Source organism: Furipterus horrens, unplaced genomic scaffold, assembly GCF_987537825.1.
Source record: "Furipterus horrens unplaced genomic scaffold, mFurHor1.1.pri manual_scaffold_11, whole genome shotgun sequence".
Taxonomy (NCBI): Eukaryota; Metazoa; Chordata; class Mammalia; order Chiroptera; family Furipteridae; genus Furipterus; species Furipterus horrens.
This window is the reverse complement of record NW_028327181.1, coordinates 19,315,283-19,333,257: the sequence shown is the minus strand read 5'-3', so window position 1 is coordinate 19,333,257 and position 17,975 is coordinate 19,315,283. Positions and strand designations below refer to the sequence as shown.

The 17,975-nt window shown below is 48.5% G+C and overlaps 1 protein-coding gene across 7 annotated transcripts in view; it reads left to right on the top strand.

Moving 5' to 3' along the window:
- The first annotated feature begins 7,134 nt into the window (after positions 1-7,134).
- Positions 7,135-17,975, top strand: part of MED15 (mediator complex subunit 15) — a 51,503-nt gene continuing 40,662 nt past the window's right edge. For 4 of the 7 annotated variants that reach the window (XM_090291946.1, XM_090291947.1, XM_090291948.1 and 1 more), the window contains exon 1: positions 7,139-7,268. In XM_090291946.1, the coding sequence (XP_090148072.1) occupies positions 7,201-7,268 (68 nt within the window). In that variant the 5' untranslated portion in view covers positions 7,139-7,200. Of the gene's footprint in view, positions 7,269-17,975 lie in introns of all 7 variants that reach the window. The other 3 variants (XM_090291951.1, XM_090291950.1, XM_090291949.1) reach the window with 2 other exon arrangements.

Genomic DNA, 17,975 nt, shown 5'->3' with positions numbered 1-17,975 from the left:
TTTGAGAAGTTAGCTGGTAGTCTTATAGGAAACCCTTTATAGGTAACTCTCTGCTTTTCTCTTGCTGCTTTTAAGATTCTCTCTTTATCTTGAACCTTTGGCATTTTAATTATGATGTGTCTTGGTATGGTCCTCTTTGGGTCCAGTTTGTTTGGGACTCTCTGTGCTTCCTGGACTTGTATGTCTATTTCCTTCACCAAATTTGGGATGTTTTCCTTCATTATTTTTTCACATAAGTTTTCAATTTCTTGCTCTTCCTCATCTCCTTCTGGCACCTGTATGATTCAGATGTTGGCATGTCTAAAGTTGTTCCAGAGGTTCCTAAATCTCTCCTCGTCTTTTTCTATTCTTGTTTCATCATTCTGTACTGGTTGACTGTTTTTTCCTTCTTTATGTTCCAAACCATTTATTTGAACCCTGGTATCCTTCTCTTCATCATTGATTTTGTGTGGATTTTCCATCGTTTCATATAGTATAGCCTATACTTCTTCCCTTATGCGTTTGCCGTACTCAAGCATATCTGTCAAGCCTGTGAGCATCTTTATCACCAGTGTTTTGAACTCTACATCTGTTAGGTTGGGTATCTCCTCCTTACTTAGTTCTCCCACTGGAACCTTGATCCGTTCCTTCTTTTGGGCCATACTTCTCTGTCTCCTCATCTTGACAGGCTCCTGTGTTTGTTTGCCTCTGTGTCTTAGAGCTGTCGCACCTGTTATTTTGTAAGGGGCGGAGCCTTAGGTATCTGTCAGTGTGGGCAACCCGTTGTGGTGCTGTGTGTGGGGGAGGGGCCTGAGAGGGAACAATGCCACTTTCTCAGCACTCACCCCTTTTCCAGGCACTTTTCCCACTTCCCGTATGGGACTGGTGCCCCTCTAGCTGTTGCCCTGGCCGTCCTTCCCAGAGTGAGTGTATCTGCGAACATTCTAGGACCGTGGGGGCCCTTTAAACAAGCACACTCTGCTGAGAGACCAGCAGTTTCTTCCCCCGCCCTAGTCCCCACTGGTTTTCACAGTCAGAAGCAATGAGACTTTATTTTCCCTGGCGCTGGAGCTGTGAGTGGTCTGGTCTGGTGCTTGAAGCGGTACCCCAGGTGTCCCTCCTGACTTTTTAATACGTGTGCCTGTGCTTTCCGCCAGCCTGCTGCCGCCACCACCACACCGCGTCCTTTCTGCCCCGGCTCCACCCCTCTTACCTGTCTGGATGAGTATTTCTTCTTTATATTTTTGTTTGTTGGACTTCCATGAAGCTCGATTTTCTGGAGCTTCTGGTTGTCTCTAGTTTTGAGGTAGTTGTATTCCTTCTTAGTTGTGGAGGGAGACACAGCATGTCCATCAAGGCCTCCATCTTGGCTGGAAGTCCTTGAGTCATATTTCTTAAAAGAAGATCCTTGCACTGAAAGGAGCACAAAGTTTAAGAGAGAACTTCAAAAGTGCTTAGCACCATATAATGAAATTTATAAAGATCTCTCGGGTAAAAGCAAGTAATCTAAAATAAAAGATTTTTTGCAAAAAGTAAAGCATAGAAGTCATGATAATGCTGAAGAAAGTTCAGAGGATGAGGATATCTTGTCAAAAAGAAAACACATTCAGTTAATAGAGCTTAGCAGTGATGACGAAGAAAACATTCGTCGTCGTCGGCAGCCGTCCGTCTCGAGAGACGATGGCGTAGCTTCTTGAGAGTCTATCTGCACCGCCGAGAATGGCTGTGCAGTCCGACTCGGGAGTGACAATCCCTGCCACACTTGTTACAGGTGAAGGCAGATGGCCCTTGTTGCTGCTGTTGACGCTGCTTCCGCCTCGATCTTTTCTGGACCGCCTCCTCGTTGCGCGCAGCCTCTGCACGTGACGTACCTTGCCTGACCGCGAGCCTCCAGGCTAGGCGGTCGTCTGCTTGAACTTCCCATGTGTTGAGATTGATGGAGCATTGTGTCATGTCCTTTTTGCAGATGTCTTTGAACCGCAGTTTGGGGCGCCCTGTCATCCTCTTGCCTTCTGCTAGCTCTCCGTAGAGGAGGTCTTTGGGGATACGGCCTGCATCCATTCTTTTGACATGGCCGAGCCACCTGAGGCGTCTCTCGCTAAGAACTGCATGCAAACTGCTCATATTGGCTCGCTTCAGCACCTCGGTGTTGGGGACCTTATCCTGCCAGGCGACATGCAGGACGCGTCGCAGGCACCTCATGTGGAAGCTGTTGAGTTTCCTTTCGTGCCTTGCGTAGGTGGTCCACGTCTCGCTGCCATAGAGGAGAGTGCTGAGTACGCAGGCTTGGTAGATGCGCAGTCTGGTTTTCTCAGTGAGGCTGGAATTGTTCCACGCTCGCCGGTTCAGTCTGGCCATAACTGTGGCTGCCCTGGCGATTCTCCGGTTGACCTCCAAGTCGACTGACAGAGAGCTCGAGATGGTGGACCTGAGGTAAGTGAAGTCCTTGACAACCTCCAGGGTGTATCCGTCGATGGTGATGCAAGGGGGAGTCCCCGTGCCTTGAGCCATAACATTCGTCTTTGTCAGGCTGATGGCTAGTCTGAACTCCTTGCATGCGTGGGAAAGGCAAGTGACTAGCTGCTGAAGTCCCTCTTCGGAGTGTGATGTCAAAGCTGCGTCGTCGGCGAAGAGCATCTCACGGATGAGCACCTCTTTGACTTTGCTCTTGGCTCATAGACGGGCCAGGTTGTAGAGCTTGCCATCGGTTCTGGTGTGAATGAAGACACCCTCGCTGCAGTCCTTAAAGGCGTATTGGAGGAGCATGGAGAAGAAGATTCGGAACAGCGTAGGCGCGAGGACGCAGCCCTGCTTTACTCCGCTGCTGACTGGGAAGGCCTCAGAGGTTGCGCCGTTGTAGGACACCGTGCTGTGCATGTTGTCGTGAAAGGACATGACCACAGCAAGCAGATGTGGTGGACAGCCAATCTTCCGTAGCAAGCTGAAGAGTCCGCTTCGACTGACCAGATCAAACGCCTTCGTGAGGTCGATAAAGGCGAGGTAGAGTGGTTTATGCTGCTCGTGACACTTCTCCTGCAGCTGGCGTAGGGAGAAGATCATGTCCACTGTTGATCGGCCAGCTCTGAAGCCACACTGGGACTCTGGGTAGACGCGGGAAGCAAGGGTCTGCAGGCGGGCAAGAGCGACCCGGGCGAATACTTTGCCGACGACGCTGAGGAGAGAGATGCCCCGGTAGTTGTTGCAGTCGCTGCGGTCTCCTTTGTTCTTGTACATGGTGATAATGTTGACATCTCTCATATCCTGGGGGATGTAACCCTCCTTCCAGCAGAGACAGAGTAGATGGTGGAGCGGCTGTAGCAGGACTGGTTTCCCGCTCTTTAGGATTTCTGGAGGGATTCCGTCGCTTCCTGGTGCTTTCCCGCAAGCGAGGCGGTCGATGGCTTTGCTGAGCTCTGCCGCAGTAGGTGGGGTGTCTAGCTCCTCCATGACTGGTAGGTCTGGGATGGCGTTAAGAGCAGTGTCTGTTACGGTGTTCTTCGTTGCATACAGCTCGAGGTAGTGCTCGGTCCACCGCCGCATTTGCTGTTCCTGGTCAGTGATGACCTCACCTGTCTTGGACTTAAGGGGGGCGATCTTGGAGGGGATTGGGGCTGTTGCCTTCTTGATACCCTCATACATTCCTCGTGCGTTGCCTATATCGGCGGCTTCCTGAATGCTTCTGCACAGGTTTAGCCAATAGGTGTTGGCACAGTGGCGGGCGGTCTTCTGGACTTTGTTCCTGGCAGCTCGTAGAGCTTGAAGTGTACTGGGAGTGGGCGTGGCCTTGTAAGCCAGTAGGGCCTTCCTCTTAGCCTCGATCACGGGTTCCATTTCTTCCCAGTGAGCCTCGTACCAGTCAGCGTTCTTCCGCTCTTTCTTCCCGTAAGCAATAATGGCGGAGTTGTATATGGCGTCGCGGAGACGTGGCCAATTGGATTCGATAATGTCATCTGCCGCCACTCCCTCGCCGAGTGCATCTTCCATCTTGTTGATGAATTGCTGGGTCTTAACTGGGTTGCTGGCACAACTGGTGTTGATGCGTGGGCGACCCTTCATCTTGGAGTGGTGCAACCTCTTCGGCATTATGCGCACCTTGCTTACCACGAGGGCATGGTCCGTGTCGCAGTCTGCACTGTGGTAGCTGCGGGTGAGGAGGGTGCTGCCAATATCCGTTCTTCTGGTGATGACGAGGTCAAGCTGGTGCCAATGGCGGGAGCGGGGGTGCCTCCATGACACCTGGTGGATCTCTTTGCACTTGAAGAATGTGTTTGTCACGCACAGGCCGTGGTGACACGAAAGCTCAAGCAGAGAGAAACATCAACCAGTTGGTTGCCTCTCACACACCCCCAATCGGGGACCTAGCCTGCAACCCAGGCATGTGCCCTGACTGTGAATCTAACCCACAACCTTTTGGTTAGTGGGATGATGCCCAACCCACTGAGCCATATCAGTCAGGGCAACAATAATTTCTTAATATCATTAAATAGTCAAGTGATCACATTTCCCAATTATCCCTACATGTCCTTCTTCGTTGCTTTTTGAAGTTTATTTGCATCAAGATCTATACAAGGACCTCATATTGCAGACAGTTGAGATGCCTCTGAAGTTTCTTTTAATCTTTGGGTTATCTTCTGTCTTGTATTTTTCTTCTTGTTGAAGAAACTGGGTCCTTTGACCTGTAACCTCACCCAGTCTAAACTTCACAGTTTATAATGTGACAACCACTGGTGGGTATGCAAAATGTTCCCTGAGTGATGGGATTTATAATGTTCAGTCCTTTGTAAAGTTTCTACCATGTATTGCTTTTAGAAGCACTTACTGTTCCCCACCTCCGCACACATAAGTGATTGAGGGCTCCAGGCCAAACACAGTAAAGAGGTTACATCTGGCAGGTGCTAGGATGGAAGGAGGGGCAGGTCAGCACCTCCCAAGGACAGAGCACCAAAGCAAGGAGGGAGATCAGAGGGGTTCCCACATGAGGCTGAAGGGAGAGCCAGGGGCTCAAAGAGCATGAGCAAGGCTCCTGAGAGGGACACTTTATCTGTGTAGATGCTTCCAACTCCCACCTCCTGCAGGGCCCAGGATGGTATCCACAAAATGTGTGACCACGGTAGCTTGCAGGACCCAGCAAAGTGGAGACAAGGTCAAACAGTGTGGGATACAGGTCAGGCTTCTCCACAGCTTCAGCTTCCTCCATCGTTTCTTCTCGGGGTCTAAACTGCTGGCTTTAAGTCTGGAGATACCAGGAAGGGCTGCAGGGGTCAAGAAAGTATAGGTTCCTTTCAGGATTGACCTTCCCATGGCCATCCTCTCTTCTGGAGGTCAGGCTGTAGCTGTCTCTCTCTCTCTCCTTCCCTGGACACTGTAACCAAGGACCACTGCCCAGGGCATCATCACCTCTGGTTCCCAAATGAAGGGACCAGTAGAAATAGAGCTCTGGAGCAAACCCCGAAGCAAGTAGCACTTCTTTTTATCCTGATGACAGAGGCTCCAAGCCTCTGTCTGTCTGGAAATCTATGTGTCTATTTTTCTACTGGCCTTCCTAGAACCAGAGTGCAGAAAGGGTAGAGTCATACTGGTGTTTTTATTAACATGCTCAGTTGGTTTGGACACAATGTTCACCTTTTTTTGCCTAAAAGCCCCAGGGAGTCCAATTTTCCTGATAGTTTGATAGTGATAAGTGGCTTTGCCAATGAGATTATATGAGGCCAATATTTTCCATAAATTGATGAATGGAATCTGCAGAGCCAAGGATGTAAACAAAATGCATCTGAAGTCACATACAATATAGAACACACTGCAGTGTATCCAGTGATTCACAGGGAAATATTTAGATGTCAAATTAAAAATGTGTAAGGAAAAGCAAATTCAAAAGGATAGAAAAAAATGTGCAAGAGAGTGGTGATGGTGGTACAACCTTAGAATATGTGAATATACTAAAATTACACTTTAAAAGGGTAAATTACATTTCAAGTTTTAAAAATGTGCTAGAGGGAAACATGAGTTGATGAACCATTCCGGTTGGCCTGGGACTGAGGAGATTGCAGGAATGCAGGACTTTCAGAGGTAAAATTGGGAGAGTCCTGGGCAAACCAGGACAAGTTGATCACAAAGATAGTTTTAAAAAAATTATCTTCAGGAGAATGAGACCAAAGAAGTTTGAAAATGAGAACAGCTCTCCTATCTTGTAGGCAAGGGGTCCCTTTGGGGAAATTGTTCACCTTCTGCTCTCCCAATCCCCATTGCCCACTGCAAGCTCCTGCCTGGGGTACAGGGACGATGTGTGTACACAGCGCAGCCTGGGCCTGGCACTTACTAGGCATCAGTAGGTGCCAGTTCACACTTTTTGAGGCCCATATTGGTGATTGCCCACATGGCATTTGTGAACCATCTGGGCTCAGGACTTTTGTCACCTGCCCTCCTTTCCCAAGGGCACACACAGGGGCCCCCATAGGTTTAATCTGGCAGAACTTTTATCCTCTGAAGAGGCTCCTCCATCCCCCTTCCTCCAGCCTCCCTCTGGCATGCCTCCACTGAGCATGTCTGAATGCATCCAGCAACCAGCCAGGATCTGGGCTGTGTTCTCCATGGCCCAAGGTTACTGGGCCAGACAGGTAAGCCTATGCCTAAAAATTAGGAAATGTGGATTTGGTTACTTGCATCCCCAGCCTCTACAAAATACAGCCATTGATGGGATATGAGATAAGCAACGATTAAAGTCTATATGGTCACTCTTATGCGGCGCTAGAAGGCAGTCGCAGGAAAGCAGGGCCCAAATCATGTGGGCATAGTACCTGGCACACAGTAGGTGCTAATAAGTATTTGATAAACATTGCATCTGCTATATACACCTGGCAGCTTGGTGCGGCACCCCCAATGGGTGTGGCTCTCCTGGAGCTGGTGAGGCCATCGCAGTCAGACAGCGTCAGTGGCATTATGCAGTCTGCTTTCATCAGTACCTGTTGTCCCCTCCCCGAGTGGCAGTCATGCTGGGAAAGGTGAGCAGGGCTTGAGGCACCCTGGTGACTCCGAGGATGTCCCCGTGCTGCCGGAACTCCATTTCCCACAGGCCCGCACCCACAACTCCATTTCCCACAATTCCCGCTCCGCTTCCGGCGTGGCCGAGGTGCAGTGGACGGCTTCCGGGTTTGGGCCTGGCGCTACGGTTGTGGCGGTGGCGGCGGCGGAGTGGGACGCGGGAGGTGGGAGCGGGGGACCGGCATGGACGTTTCGGGACAGGAGGCGGACTGGCGGAGCGCCGCCTTCCGGCAGAAGTTGGTCAGTCAGATGTGAGTAGGGGCCGCGGCGGAGGGCGGGATCGCTAGACCCTTCCCCTCAGCACCCCCCTCGCCCAGCGGGCGAGGCCAGGGTGGGACCCGCGGGGGCTCGAGGGCGCCCAGAGGCCGAAAGCGTCGGAGACCCGCGTGAGTCCCAGGGCGCAGCCTTCCTCCAGCGGTCCTCCGGTTCTCGGCGGACACGGACTGCTCGTTAGCGTTCCTGGGGCCAAACTATGAAAACCATTGAGCCTTGGCTTATGAGTCATCGTCTTGAGCTTTTTTACTCGTCATTTGTGTGCTTTGGGTGCAGACTTTACCCTGCTTTGAGTCACACTGAATAAGAAAAAGGAATAAGGCAGTTCACAGTGGCTTTAGCTGGTCAGGGTGCTTTGTGATTTCCAGAAAAGCATATCAGGATAAGAGAAAGATTGGAGCGGCTGGCTGTAAGATGAGGTTGCGAGGCTAGCTGCTTGGGCTGAGGGCGGTGGGCACCTGAGGATCTACTGGTGTGGTCGGCGGGCCCCCCATCCCACCCCATCTCCACCCCTCCCCCTTGCCCCCCAGAGTGGACTTTCCCCTAAGGGTGACAGGAAGAAGCTGTCAGGAAGCCAACGTCGATTGGGAGCAGGGAGCGAAGAGCTAGGGTTAGTGTCTCTTCACAGTCTCAGTTGTTGAACCCCTCAATGCAGGGGCTGCCAGTGCTCCCTAGGCTTCACCCTATCGGGGCTCCACCTCCTCACCACCCACTGCTTGTTTCATTTAGCAACCTTACTGAGCCTGCTGGCGTGTTGTGCTAGCCACAGATTTGCCTGAGACAGCTCCTGCCTTCAGGGAATGTACTACGGTAGAGGAACAGTTACGGTGCAGTCTTGCTCCTAGAGGAAGAATTGACAGCTTGCTTGAGCAGGCCAGGAACAGTCTTGTGAAGCAGGTGAATAAACTGAGTCTTAAAAAGTCAAGTAGGATTGTGATGGGCCATCATTCCAAGCTAAGGAGTGGGGAAGCGTGAGCACTCACTGCATGAAAGATATTGCTGTAGGCTGAGAGTTCTGGAGTTTGAGGAGCTAGGAGGTTCAGGAGATAATAATGGAATGAAGGTGAGCAGGTGCTGACACGTTAGTGCTGTGCTAAGGAATTGAGCCTGTATTGGCATGTGGCCTCCTTTGAAGTAGTGCTGGAGTTATAAAGATCCCTTGAGCCCCAGGAGATGGATCAAGGACAGAGGAGAGAGGCCAGTTAGGCCATTATGAGAGCTTTGATCTCTTGGCGTTTGGAAACCTGTCATTTTTCATCCCAGTATTTCCACTGCTAGATCACTGCCTGTCACATTGCTACATAAAATGGTTGTGGAGTGACCTAATCAGGCAAGAGATTATAAAGGCCCGCATTATACAGTGTTAGAAACTGAAAGAGGAAGATGATTCCAGAGAAAGGGGAGAGTGAGCATTGACGGTCATTCTTGATGACTAACTGGATGGAGGGGGGTGGGGTGCAGCAGCATGGAAGGAAGGAAGTAGGGCAGAATACTGGGAAACCTCTCCATACAGTGGAAGGAGTGGGGACTGTACAGGTAGTGGCTCTGGGCACTGCTGTGGGATATTCTTGGGACAAATCTACAGATATTTAGAATCAGTGAACATTATTATTATTATTACTATTGTTATTATTTTTTTGATGTATTGGAGTTGTCTATAGAGGGATGGCCTACTTCAGGGCTCTAGCAAGAAACGCCCCCAGGCAAAAGATTCCTTTTTGGGGGAAGCCAAGAATTTAAGAACAGGGAGAATGAGTCGCAATCAAAGAAAATAAGGAGTGTGGGAGAGTGTCAGAAGGCTGGGAGGGTGATTGAAGAGTTTCTGGGTGTCACGGATTGACTGGATACCTCATAATTCAGCTTCCCTTTGCTTTCAAGGAAACTAGGTTCTTTTTTATTTTCCCCCAAATTGTTTGCATGTGCATTTGTTTTCTATTGCCGCCACATAACTTACCACAAATAGAGCATCTTAAAACAACATAAATTTATTATCTTACCGTTTTTGTAGGTCAGAGGTCTAGCTAGGCTCAGCTGAGTCTTTTGCATAGGGTCTTACAGGGCTGAAATCAAGATGTTGGCCAGGGTGCTTTTCTTCCTGGAAGCTCTAGGGTAGGACTTGCTTTCAAGCTCATCTGTGTGGTTGGCCAAGTTCAGTTCCATGCAGTTGTAGGACTGAGGTATCCTCATTCCTTACCGTCAGCCAAGAGTGAGACTTAATTCCTAACCGCTGCCTGCATTCCTCTTACTTACTATGTATCCCCCCTCCAGCAAGGTGTGTTCTTTTGCCACAGCTCTCTGACTTCAGCAAGAGAAAATTCTCTACTAAAGGCTCAGATTCGATTGGGCCCCCTGGGGTAATCCAGGACGATGTCCCTATTTTGAAGTCTGTAACCTTAATTACATCTGGAAAAGTCCCTTCTGCCATATAATGTAGCATATTCACAGGTTCCTGGGACAAGGGCATGGACATCTTTGGGGAGTCCTTCTGCCTACCACTGCATGAGCAGTTTCAAAGGCCGTCTTCCTAACATAATGTGGGTGTGCTTAGTTCTCAGATTTGTGTTCTCTCTTGGGCTCACTTTGAGAGTTGTGATTCTTGGTGCCTTGTTTTATTGTTCCCTTCAGAAGGAAGGGGAGTGCCCTGAAACTTGCATGTCCAGTTCCTGCCTGTGAGTTGTGGTCTCTGCCACAGGCAGAAGCTAGTGTCTTGGCCCAGCTTTTTCTGTGGCATATCCCACGAAGGCCTCCCAACAGCCTTGTGCCCTGCTGGTGCGACTCTGGCCCTCGTTTTCCAGTTGGGAAGCTGCTGAGCCCTGCTGCTTTCTTCATAGCCTGATCGTTGTCTAAATGACTGCGCTGGTTTCTGTGTATAACCCACTGCTAGAATGTCCACTCTCTGAGGCCAGGGGCCCTGTGTGATCACCTTCAAGCCCCAGTGCCCTTGATGGCAACCAGGAAGTGCTTGTTGAGACATTGACTTCAGAGTCCTGACCCTTGGCTCTCTATTCTCTAGACCAGGAGTGAGTGACCTTAGGGGACGAAGTCCTCAGTCATCTAGCTGCTCTGGAGTCTGGGGCTTTCTCAACAGCAGCAACAACAGCATCTGACATGTATAGGGTGCTGTGCCAAGCCTTATTGCAGGAATTGACATGTTCATTGATTCTTCATGCTTGCCTTGCAAGTAGATGCAGTTATTGCTCCCCTTTTTAAGATGAGGAAACAGACATAGTAAAGAGGCCGTTGGTGCTTGTAAAAATTATACTCTGCATGTTAAATGAATGCATGCTCAGCTGTAGCAGGACAGGAGGGGCAGACCACTTTTTAATCTTTGAAAGAGAGGTCACACCTTTTGGATGTAGAGGGGCGATGGCAACGGGAAGTTAATGCGAACCCATTGCATTGGAAGAGCCGGCTAGAGGAGTCTGCTGCCAGTGGGCATCCTCTTGGCAATTTTAGCATCTCCCTGTGGGTCATTGGGCCCCAAATAGTGACTGGCCCTTCTGTCACTGCTTGGCACAGCACAACAAGTCCCTACAGATCTTTGGTCTCCACACAGGCTGCAGCCAGTCCCCAAACTCCACCAGCTCCTTTTATAGGTGATGGCACCTGTCTACTGCAGCTGCAGCCCTTACGTCCTTTCCTGGCCAGAGACTTTCAACCACTTATGTCATTGCTGGCGAGGTGGCTGTGGCTAGTCCAGGACCCATGTTATGCGGTAGGAAGGACCATGACCATATGATTATCTGTGATGAAGGACTAGGGGGTACCTGCCCCTTTAAAGCATTTCTCAGAGTAATAATGTTGATTATATACCCAGGAGGTATACTTTTAAAGGAATTTAATAAATTTTTCAAAATTCAAACTGTAAAGTTTATATCATAAGCCCAAGTAGTTTAGTTTGGAGACCCTGTGCCCATGTACCCATCACTCAGCTTCATATTGTGAACTCTTGCTTCATGGATTCTACCCCCTGCCCCCAATTATTTTGATCCTCAGTATTTGAGTGGCTGCCCAATGCATGTGGATTTGTCTGAGCCTGGCTGCCTTCTCCCGGGTCTGCGCCTGCTTGGCCACCCCACCACGCTGTGTTGCCCATGGATCCTCACAGGAGCCCAGCCCTTTCTCACCCTAGCTGCTCCACATCCTGTTTGTTCCCCTTCTTCCCATAGCTGAGCACTGCAGTCCCATCCCACTCACTTTCCGAGGACACTGGGCCTCCAACTGCAGCCTGCTTTTTAGTCTGAATCCCTCAGGCTGTGAGCGTTGGTGGATCAGAGTCGGTCTGTGTCTTGCCGGCAGTGCCACGGCCCTGTTCTGGCTCTGTGGTGGCAGTGGGCTAACCTGAATGACATTCGCTCTGGAGTTGGAGGAAGTCATAACACTGCACAAGTGAAGACACAGGCATCCTCACAAGCTGCTGCTGGGGCACATCAATGAGATCATTTTTCTGGAAGGCTGTCTGGCAATCTGTTTATCCCAGGAACCTTAAAATGTTCCTTTCCTTAGGTATTTCCTCCAAGGCTATAAGTAGGAGTGTTCAAAGTCTGGTGGTGATGAGGCTGCTTGTCGCCACATCATGTCAGGAGTGGGGCAGGGGAGACAAGCCCGTATTGGGAGCAGGGTTAGACTAGTTGTAGCTGCAGATGGTAGGCTTGGTGCTGCTGTTCAAAATGACGTGAGAGCTACTCCATAGCATGTTACTATCAAGAAGAACAGGTTAGCAAGCAGGACGCCATGGTACAGACTGAATTTTGTTAAATAGATGTCTTTAGCTGGTTGATATTAATTTTCCCGTGGGATGATGGCTCAGGCCACTGCGGTTTCTACTTCCTCGTGAGTTTGTAAAGCCTTCATTGGCTGCCTCCTGGCATGAAATGAACAGAGGAACTCTATTTTGCTATTTTACACTCATTATTATTATTATTTTGCTTTGCCAACAACATTATAAATTCCTTGAGTGTAGGAGCTGGTCTTGCACCCCCACATCTCATTTAACTCCTAGCATGGTGCCTCGGCTTAGACAAGAGGTCCATATAGTAATTGCAGGTAGGGCTGTGGAAAGCAGTGCTGTCTTCTATTCTTGCAGCCTTCCAAGGCTTTCTCCATTAGTGCTACCTAAACACTGAACCTCTTCTCCTTCTGAGCTTTTTTTTTTTTTTTGAAGATTTTATTTATTTATTTTTAGAGAGAGGGGAAGGGAGGAAGAAAAGAGTGGGAGAGAAACATCAATGTGTGGTTGCCCCTAGCGCGCCTCCAACTAGGGACCTGGTCTACAACCCAGGCATGTGCCCTGGCTGGGAATTGAACCAGCGACCTTTTCGTTCATAAACCAGTGTTCAAGGAATCATCTTGAAACCCACTGTGAGGGAGACGTTTCCCTCTACTTCAGTAATGAATCTCTTCCTAAGCTAGACTGGGATCTGTTAATAAAGGTCTGTGACTGGATGAGTTAAGTATCTCAGGGTGGATTTAGGGCATTGAGTCTTTGGAAAATATATTTTGACCTCTCTTAAGTTCCAGTTCTCCTTACTTTGAGCTTTTTATTTTGAGACTGTTTTAGATGTAACAGAGTTGTCCAGGCTCCTTCAGGCTGAAGGGGAACTTGCAGTTGTGGTGACTCTGCATGCATGGTCGTTCATTCCCTGCGTGACAGCCCAGATGGCCTCCCTGGGGAGCACTCTTGGAGATAAACCTCTTCTAGGCTTCTCTGCACAGTCATCCAGCCTGCTTGACATGAGCATTTTACTTACTACCTTGTTAAAAGCTTCATTATAGGCTTTTCCAAACATTCACAGAAATAGAGTTAATAAAAAAATGTCTCCTAGTTACTTCCAGAGTCAGCAACATATGGCCAGTGTTTCATCTATCATTCCTCACCCATTCCCTAAATCACATCCCAGACACCATGTGATCTCGAATGCCAGCACTTGAGTGCAGATCTCTAAAAGATAGCACTTACCTCCTGTCCCCAAAACCTCAAAATCTTGTGAGATAAGCATTTTATTAAATTACTGGATTGGCAGAGAACGTCCTTCCCATGTGGTTGCCTGATGGTGAGTGGAAATGGGGGAAGCCAGAGTGGTTCCAGGACTGGAGCCCAGAGGCCAGTCCCTGGACAGGGATCAAGTGGCCTCCAGCCCTGGCCGGGTGGTTTAGTTGATTGGAGCATCGTCCCGTACACCAAAAGGTTATGGGTTCGATCCCCAGTCGGGGCGGTACAGGAGGCTTTTTCTCTTACATCAATGTTTCTTCCTTTCTCTCTCTCCCCTTTCCTGTTTCTCTAAAATAAATAAACATATCCTGGGGTGAAGATATGGGCCTTTCCAGCTTTCCTGGTTCTGTTGAGGCCATATGTCAGGGAAGCTTGCATAGTCTTCTGAACTAGTTCTAATAACAACATGCCCTTTTAAGGACAGTGGTGTTTTCTTCAGGTGTAGTTCTTCCATTGATTTAATTTATTGGGAATTGAGAAGTCTTGAGAGTAGAAGTTAGAGCACTTAATCAAACAAAATGAGAGTAATTGTGAAGAGAAAGGGTTTAAGTTTCGTGTGTTTGTGTGATTAAATAGTTTATTTCTGCAGGACTAAAATACCTACATGTAGGTGGATGGTTAACTTCTGAAATACATATTTTTATCTTGTTAAACACTTTTATGTTTCTTTAAAAAGTCAGAGAACCAGAATGCAGAAGCATGCTAACCAAGAAAAGGAACAAGTTGCAGTCTGGGATATAGATTGGCCAGCATGCTTCTAACTCCCTGTGAGGTCGAGAAGGCTCCTCCCTGTCAAGGCCAGATGTTTGCTTTGGTTACTTTCGGTGACTGTACAATCTGTGTCTCATCTTTTCCCCGCTCTGAGATGAAACCGTCTGGGGCACTGGCACAGTAAACCACTACCTGTTGCAGAATGGTAGACCAGCGGAGGTGCAGGAGGCTGCTCTGTAGCTATCTGTGGACTTGGTGAAGGTCGCCTGACTAGCCTGAACAGCCCTGCACTGGCCAAGGGCAGGGAAGGGAAGGGGTTTTCCAGCTGTGGGTATGGTGAGGCTTCTCTCAGGTGTGTGGGGATGGTGGGGAGACCGCTTCGCCAATGCCTCCCTGACTGTACTCAAACTGAGCGGCCTGCTGGGAAAATTGTGAATGAATGTGTGGTAGGCTTTTCAGGACAGTCCTGGAGGTCAAGATCGCTCATGAAATGGAAGCGTCCTGTTTCTGTGTTGACAGAGTAAGGAAATTTAGATAAGCGAAGGAGACTTTTTTTAATAGTTGGCATTCATTGAGTATTTCTCTGTGGCAGAGTCTGTGGCACACTTTTTAGGTGAATTTTGTCATTTAACTTTTAGTTTTTTATTTTAACAAAATGATATACACATATAAATTTTTAAAGTCAAGAGATGATGAAAGACTTACAAGAAACTATGGTGGTTCCCTTCACCAAGTCCTCCCCTGTGACTCTCGGCTCTTCTGGCATATGTCTCTGACTCTGAGTAATGTACATGAGCTGCTCTTTTGAGTCATCCTGTTTATGAGTTTTATGAATTATCTGTTGACTTTCTGTCCAGCTGTTATCTCTGTTTCTGCCTTGGCCTGCCAGTGTTTTACCTTTTGGGTTAAGGATAATGAATGCTTATGTTTTATGCCTACACAAATGATAGTCACAGCTGAGCCTAGTGGCATTCTGTGATCATTTGTTTTTTTCTCCTAGAAAAAAATTGCCTTCTTAAAATGTGCCTAGTTTTCTGTGTACCTGTGGCTAATTCTTCCCATATCTTCTTGTAGCCTCTTGGTACAATTACCCTGTGCTCAGTGCTGCCAGGCCGTTAGTTCCAGCTTTTGCCCTGGACTTTCCCTTCATGGGCAGCGGCCAGAGGTTTGGTGAGGACAGGCCTCAGCATGCTCGTCTCTGAAGCTGCATGGCCGCATGGCCCCGGCATTGGATCTCCTTTTCTGTGTCCATTTGGAATAACGCTTTAACCAACTGAGCTATCCGGCCAGTGCTCGAGATTTCCTCAATTTTATCTCTTGACTTTTTGTAGTAACATACTTTTATTTGTAAGAATACTTTGTTTTTGTAATCTGACTTTTTCTATTTTATAGCATCCTGTTCTTATTAAATAGATGCAATGTCTTATCTGTATGGATAATAAAGACATTTTCTTGATATTTTCTTCTTCCTGCTGAGTTTCTGATAGCTCCAAATAACATTTCTCATGTGGGGAACAGCCTTTTTTTTTTTTTTTTTTAATATTATTTATTTGTTTATTTAGAGAGGGGAAAGGCAAAGAGAGAGGGAGAAAAACATTAATGTGCAAGAGAAACATCGCACGCTCCCAACTGGGGACCTGGCCCGCAACCCAGGCATGTGTCTTGACCGAGAATCAAACCAGCAACCTTTTGGCCTGCAGGATGATGCCCAACCTATGAGCCACACCAGTCAGGGCTCTCCTGGGTTCTTTATCTGCCGCACTGGGGTGCCTGGGAGCCCTTGGTTGGCTTCTCACTCCATGAGAGGGTCACTATGTAGGTGAGTGGGCACTGCGCACCTGGGCTTATCCGTTGGAAGGTTCAGTGGAGGCTCCTGTGGTTTCAGGTTCTCTGAGTCTTTCTTCTAGAGTGTGGTCTTCCAAATGCTGGGCTGAGGGTGAAGGCCTGGGTGCCATCATGCTGGGCACTGTACTGGAGGGTGCTACAGGCAGGTGGTGGGGTGGGTCTCAGCAGTTAGTATGGATCTAGTCACTTGGATGGGCATGCAGTCCACTTCTTTCATTATCCATCTCATGCCTTTTCAGCTGGGTGGGTTGACCCTCTAGTCCAATGACTGCATTTTATGCTTTTCCAGAGAATACCTCTCTAGAGGTTTCCTGATGTGGGGCAAGTCGGGAAGGGGATATGGGGGTAGCTTTCACCCAGGAATCCTCCCCGTCCGCCTTGGTCCCAAGCATCTAGCATACCCTGTCCTGAGTCATGTGAATATGCGGGCTGTCACCTGGTTGTCTCTTAGCCATGCTTTCTTGGTTGGCTTGCTATGTCCATCACCACTTGGCCAGCATCTTTCCAGCCTCTAAAAGTGTTGGTGCCACCCCTCCACTTCTTCCCATCTTTATGAGTTGGTGTTAGAGAAAAACAAAATCCTTTTTTTCTGTGACTTTAATGCTGTTTTGGGGTAGAACAAAATTAGATGTGTGGGTTCAGTTCTTCATTCACACCTGGAGGGTGTATCTTATTTAATTTTATTTTTCAAGTGAAATCGCTGTGGGGAATGTATATATTTGGATTGTGACTTAAGCAAACTTAATTTAAGGCAAGCACCTCACCATTCATATGGCTTTGTTCTTCTGCAGATGGGGGTTCCTCTTTTCAGAGGGCCAGGCATTACATTTGGAACTGTGTTTTTCATTCTGACTGATCCCTTATCTTTCTGCTCTCCAAATAAATTCCTGATTTTAAAAAATTTGGCACCTAAAAAAGTATAGTATTTTGGGAGGACAAGCCAAAATTATAGTGGGAAAGTAAGTCCTTTTCAAACTGAAAATATGAAACCTATAGATGTGACAAGAATCAGTCAAGGTTGTATTTTTCTCTTAGTGCTGGTGTGGTGGTTTGCTTTCCTTTCACTCTGTCTTCACTTCCTGGCCCTTTTCCTGAAGGCAGGCTCCAGAATTCCTTAGCACTAGAGCTGGGCAGAAGTTTTGGGGCTGTCCTCATCCTTGTGCCCAGCTTGCATTTAGGGAAGGGGGACAGTTCTTTTTTTGTGCTGGCCTGAGCTGTGCCTTACCAAATGTAGAGCACCCCTGCACTGTACCACAAATACTGGGAATTCACCCCCAAACATTCAGGCCATTGCACAGGCCGCTGGTGAGGGTGGGATGGATGGACATGTCCCTGAGCACCCTGGTAGGGAAGTGTGGCTGCCAGAGACTTACCCCTCACACATCAGGGCTGGACTTCAGTTGCCAAGGGCCTGGATTATCAGGTCATCTATTCCTGTTTCTCTGGTAACTGGCTGGTAAAAGTGAGGGAGAAATCTTTTTTAATCTGGCAGACTCTTTTTCCCTTTATGGTGTCTACTTTTTGTAAGCCTTCCTCATCCCACTGTTTTATAATTATTTTCTTGTTGTCACCTGCTATTTTATGGTTGGGGTTTTTACATACACAGGGCCACCCATACGAGCTTCCAGCTCCTGTCTCACTAGCAGGTAGGTGGCAGTTCACCAAGAAGCTTCTCTTGCCCCATGAGAGGTTAGTGAGTTGATGGGTATTGTGGTTCTCAACTCAGGAGAATTTCCCCCAGGGCGGAATGAATGTCTTTCACACAGATGGATGGGCAGGTAGTGTCCTGTGCACCTGAGGCCAGGAGGGTGAAGAAAGGTGAGGAAGAGCAGGCGGTGCTGAGGCTGGGACTGTCCTCACATTCTGGCCCCTTCTGTGCACCTCCCTTAATCCTGGCCACAGCCTTTTCAGAGTGCTCCTTTATGAAGAAGATGCACTTAGGGGATGGAGTGCCTCTCACAAGACCTAGAGCTGGTGAGTGGCCAGGTTGGAATTTGAGCCTGGTCTGTATGATTCCAGAGCTCAGGCCCTTCCTCCTCTGTCTACTTTCTGCCAGGTCCAGCTGCCCAGAACTTTTGCCTGCCCTGGCACATGCCTTTTACCAATCACCCTGGCCTCTGCAGCCCGGACGTGCTTG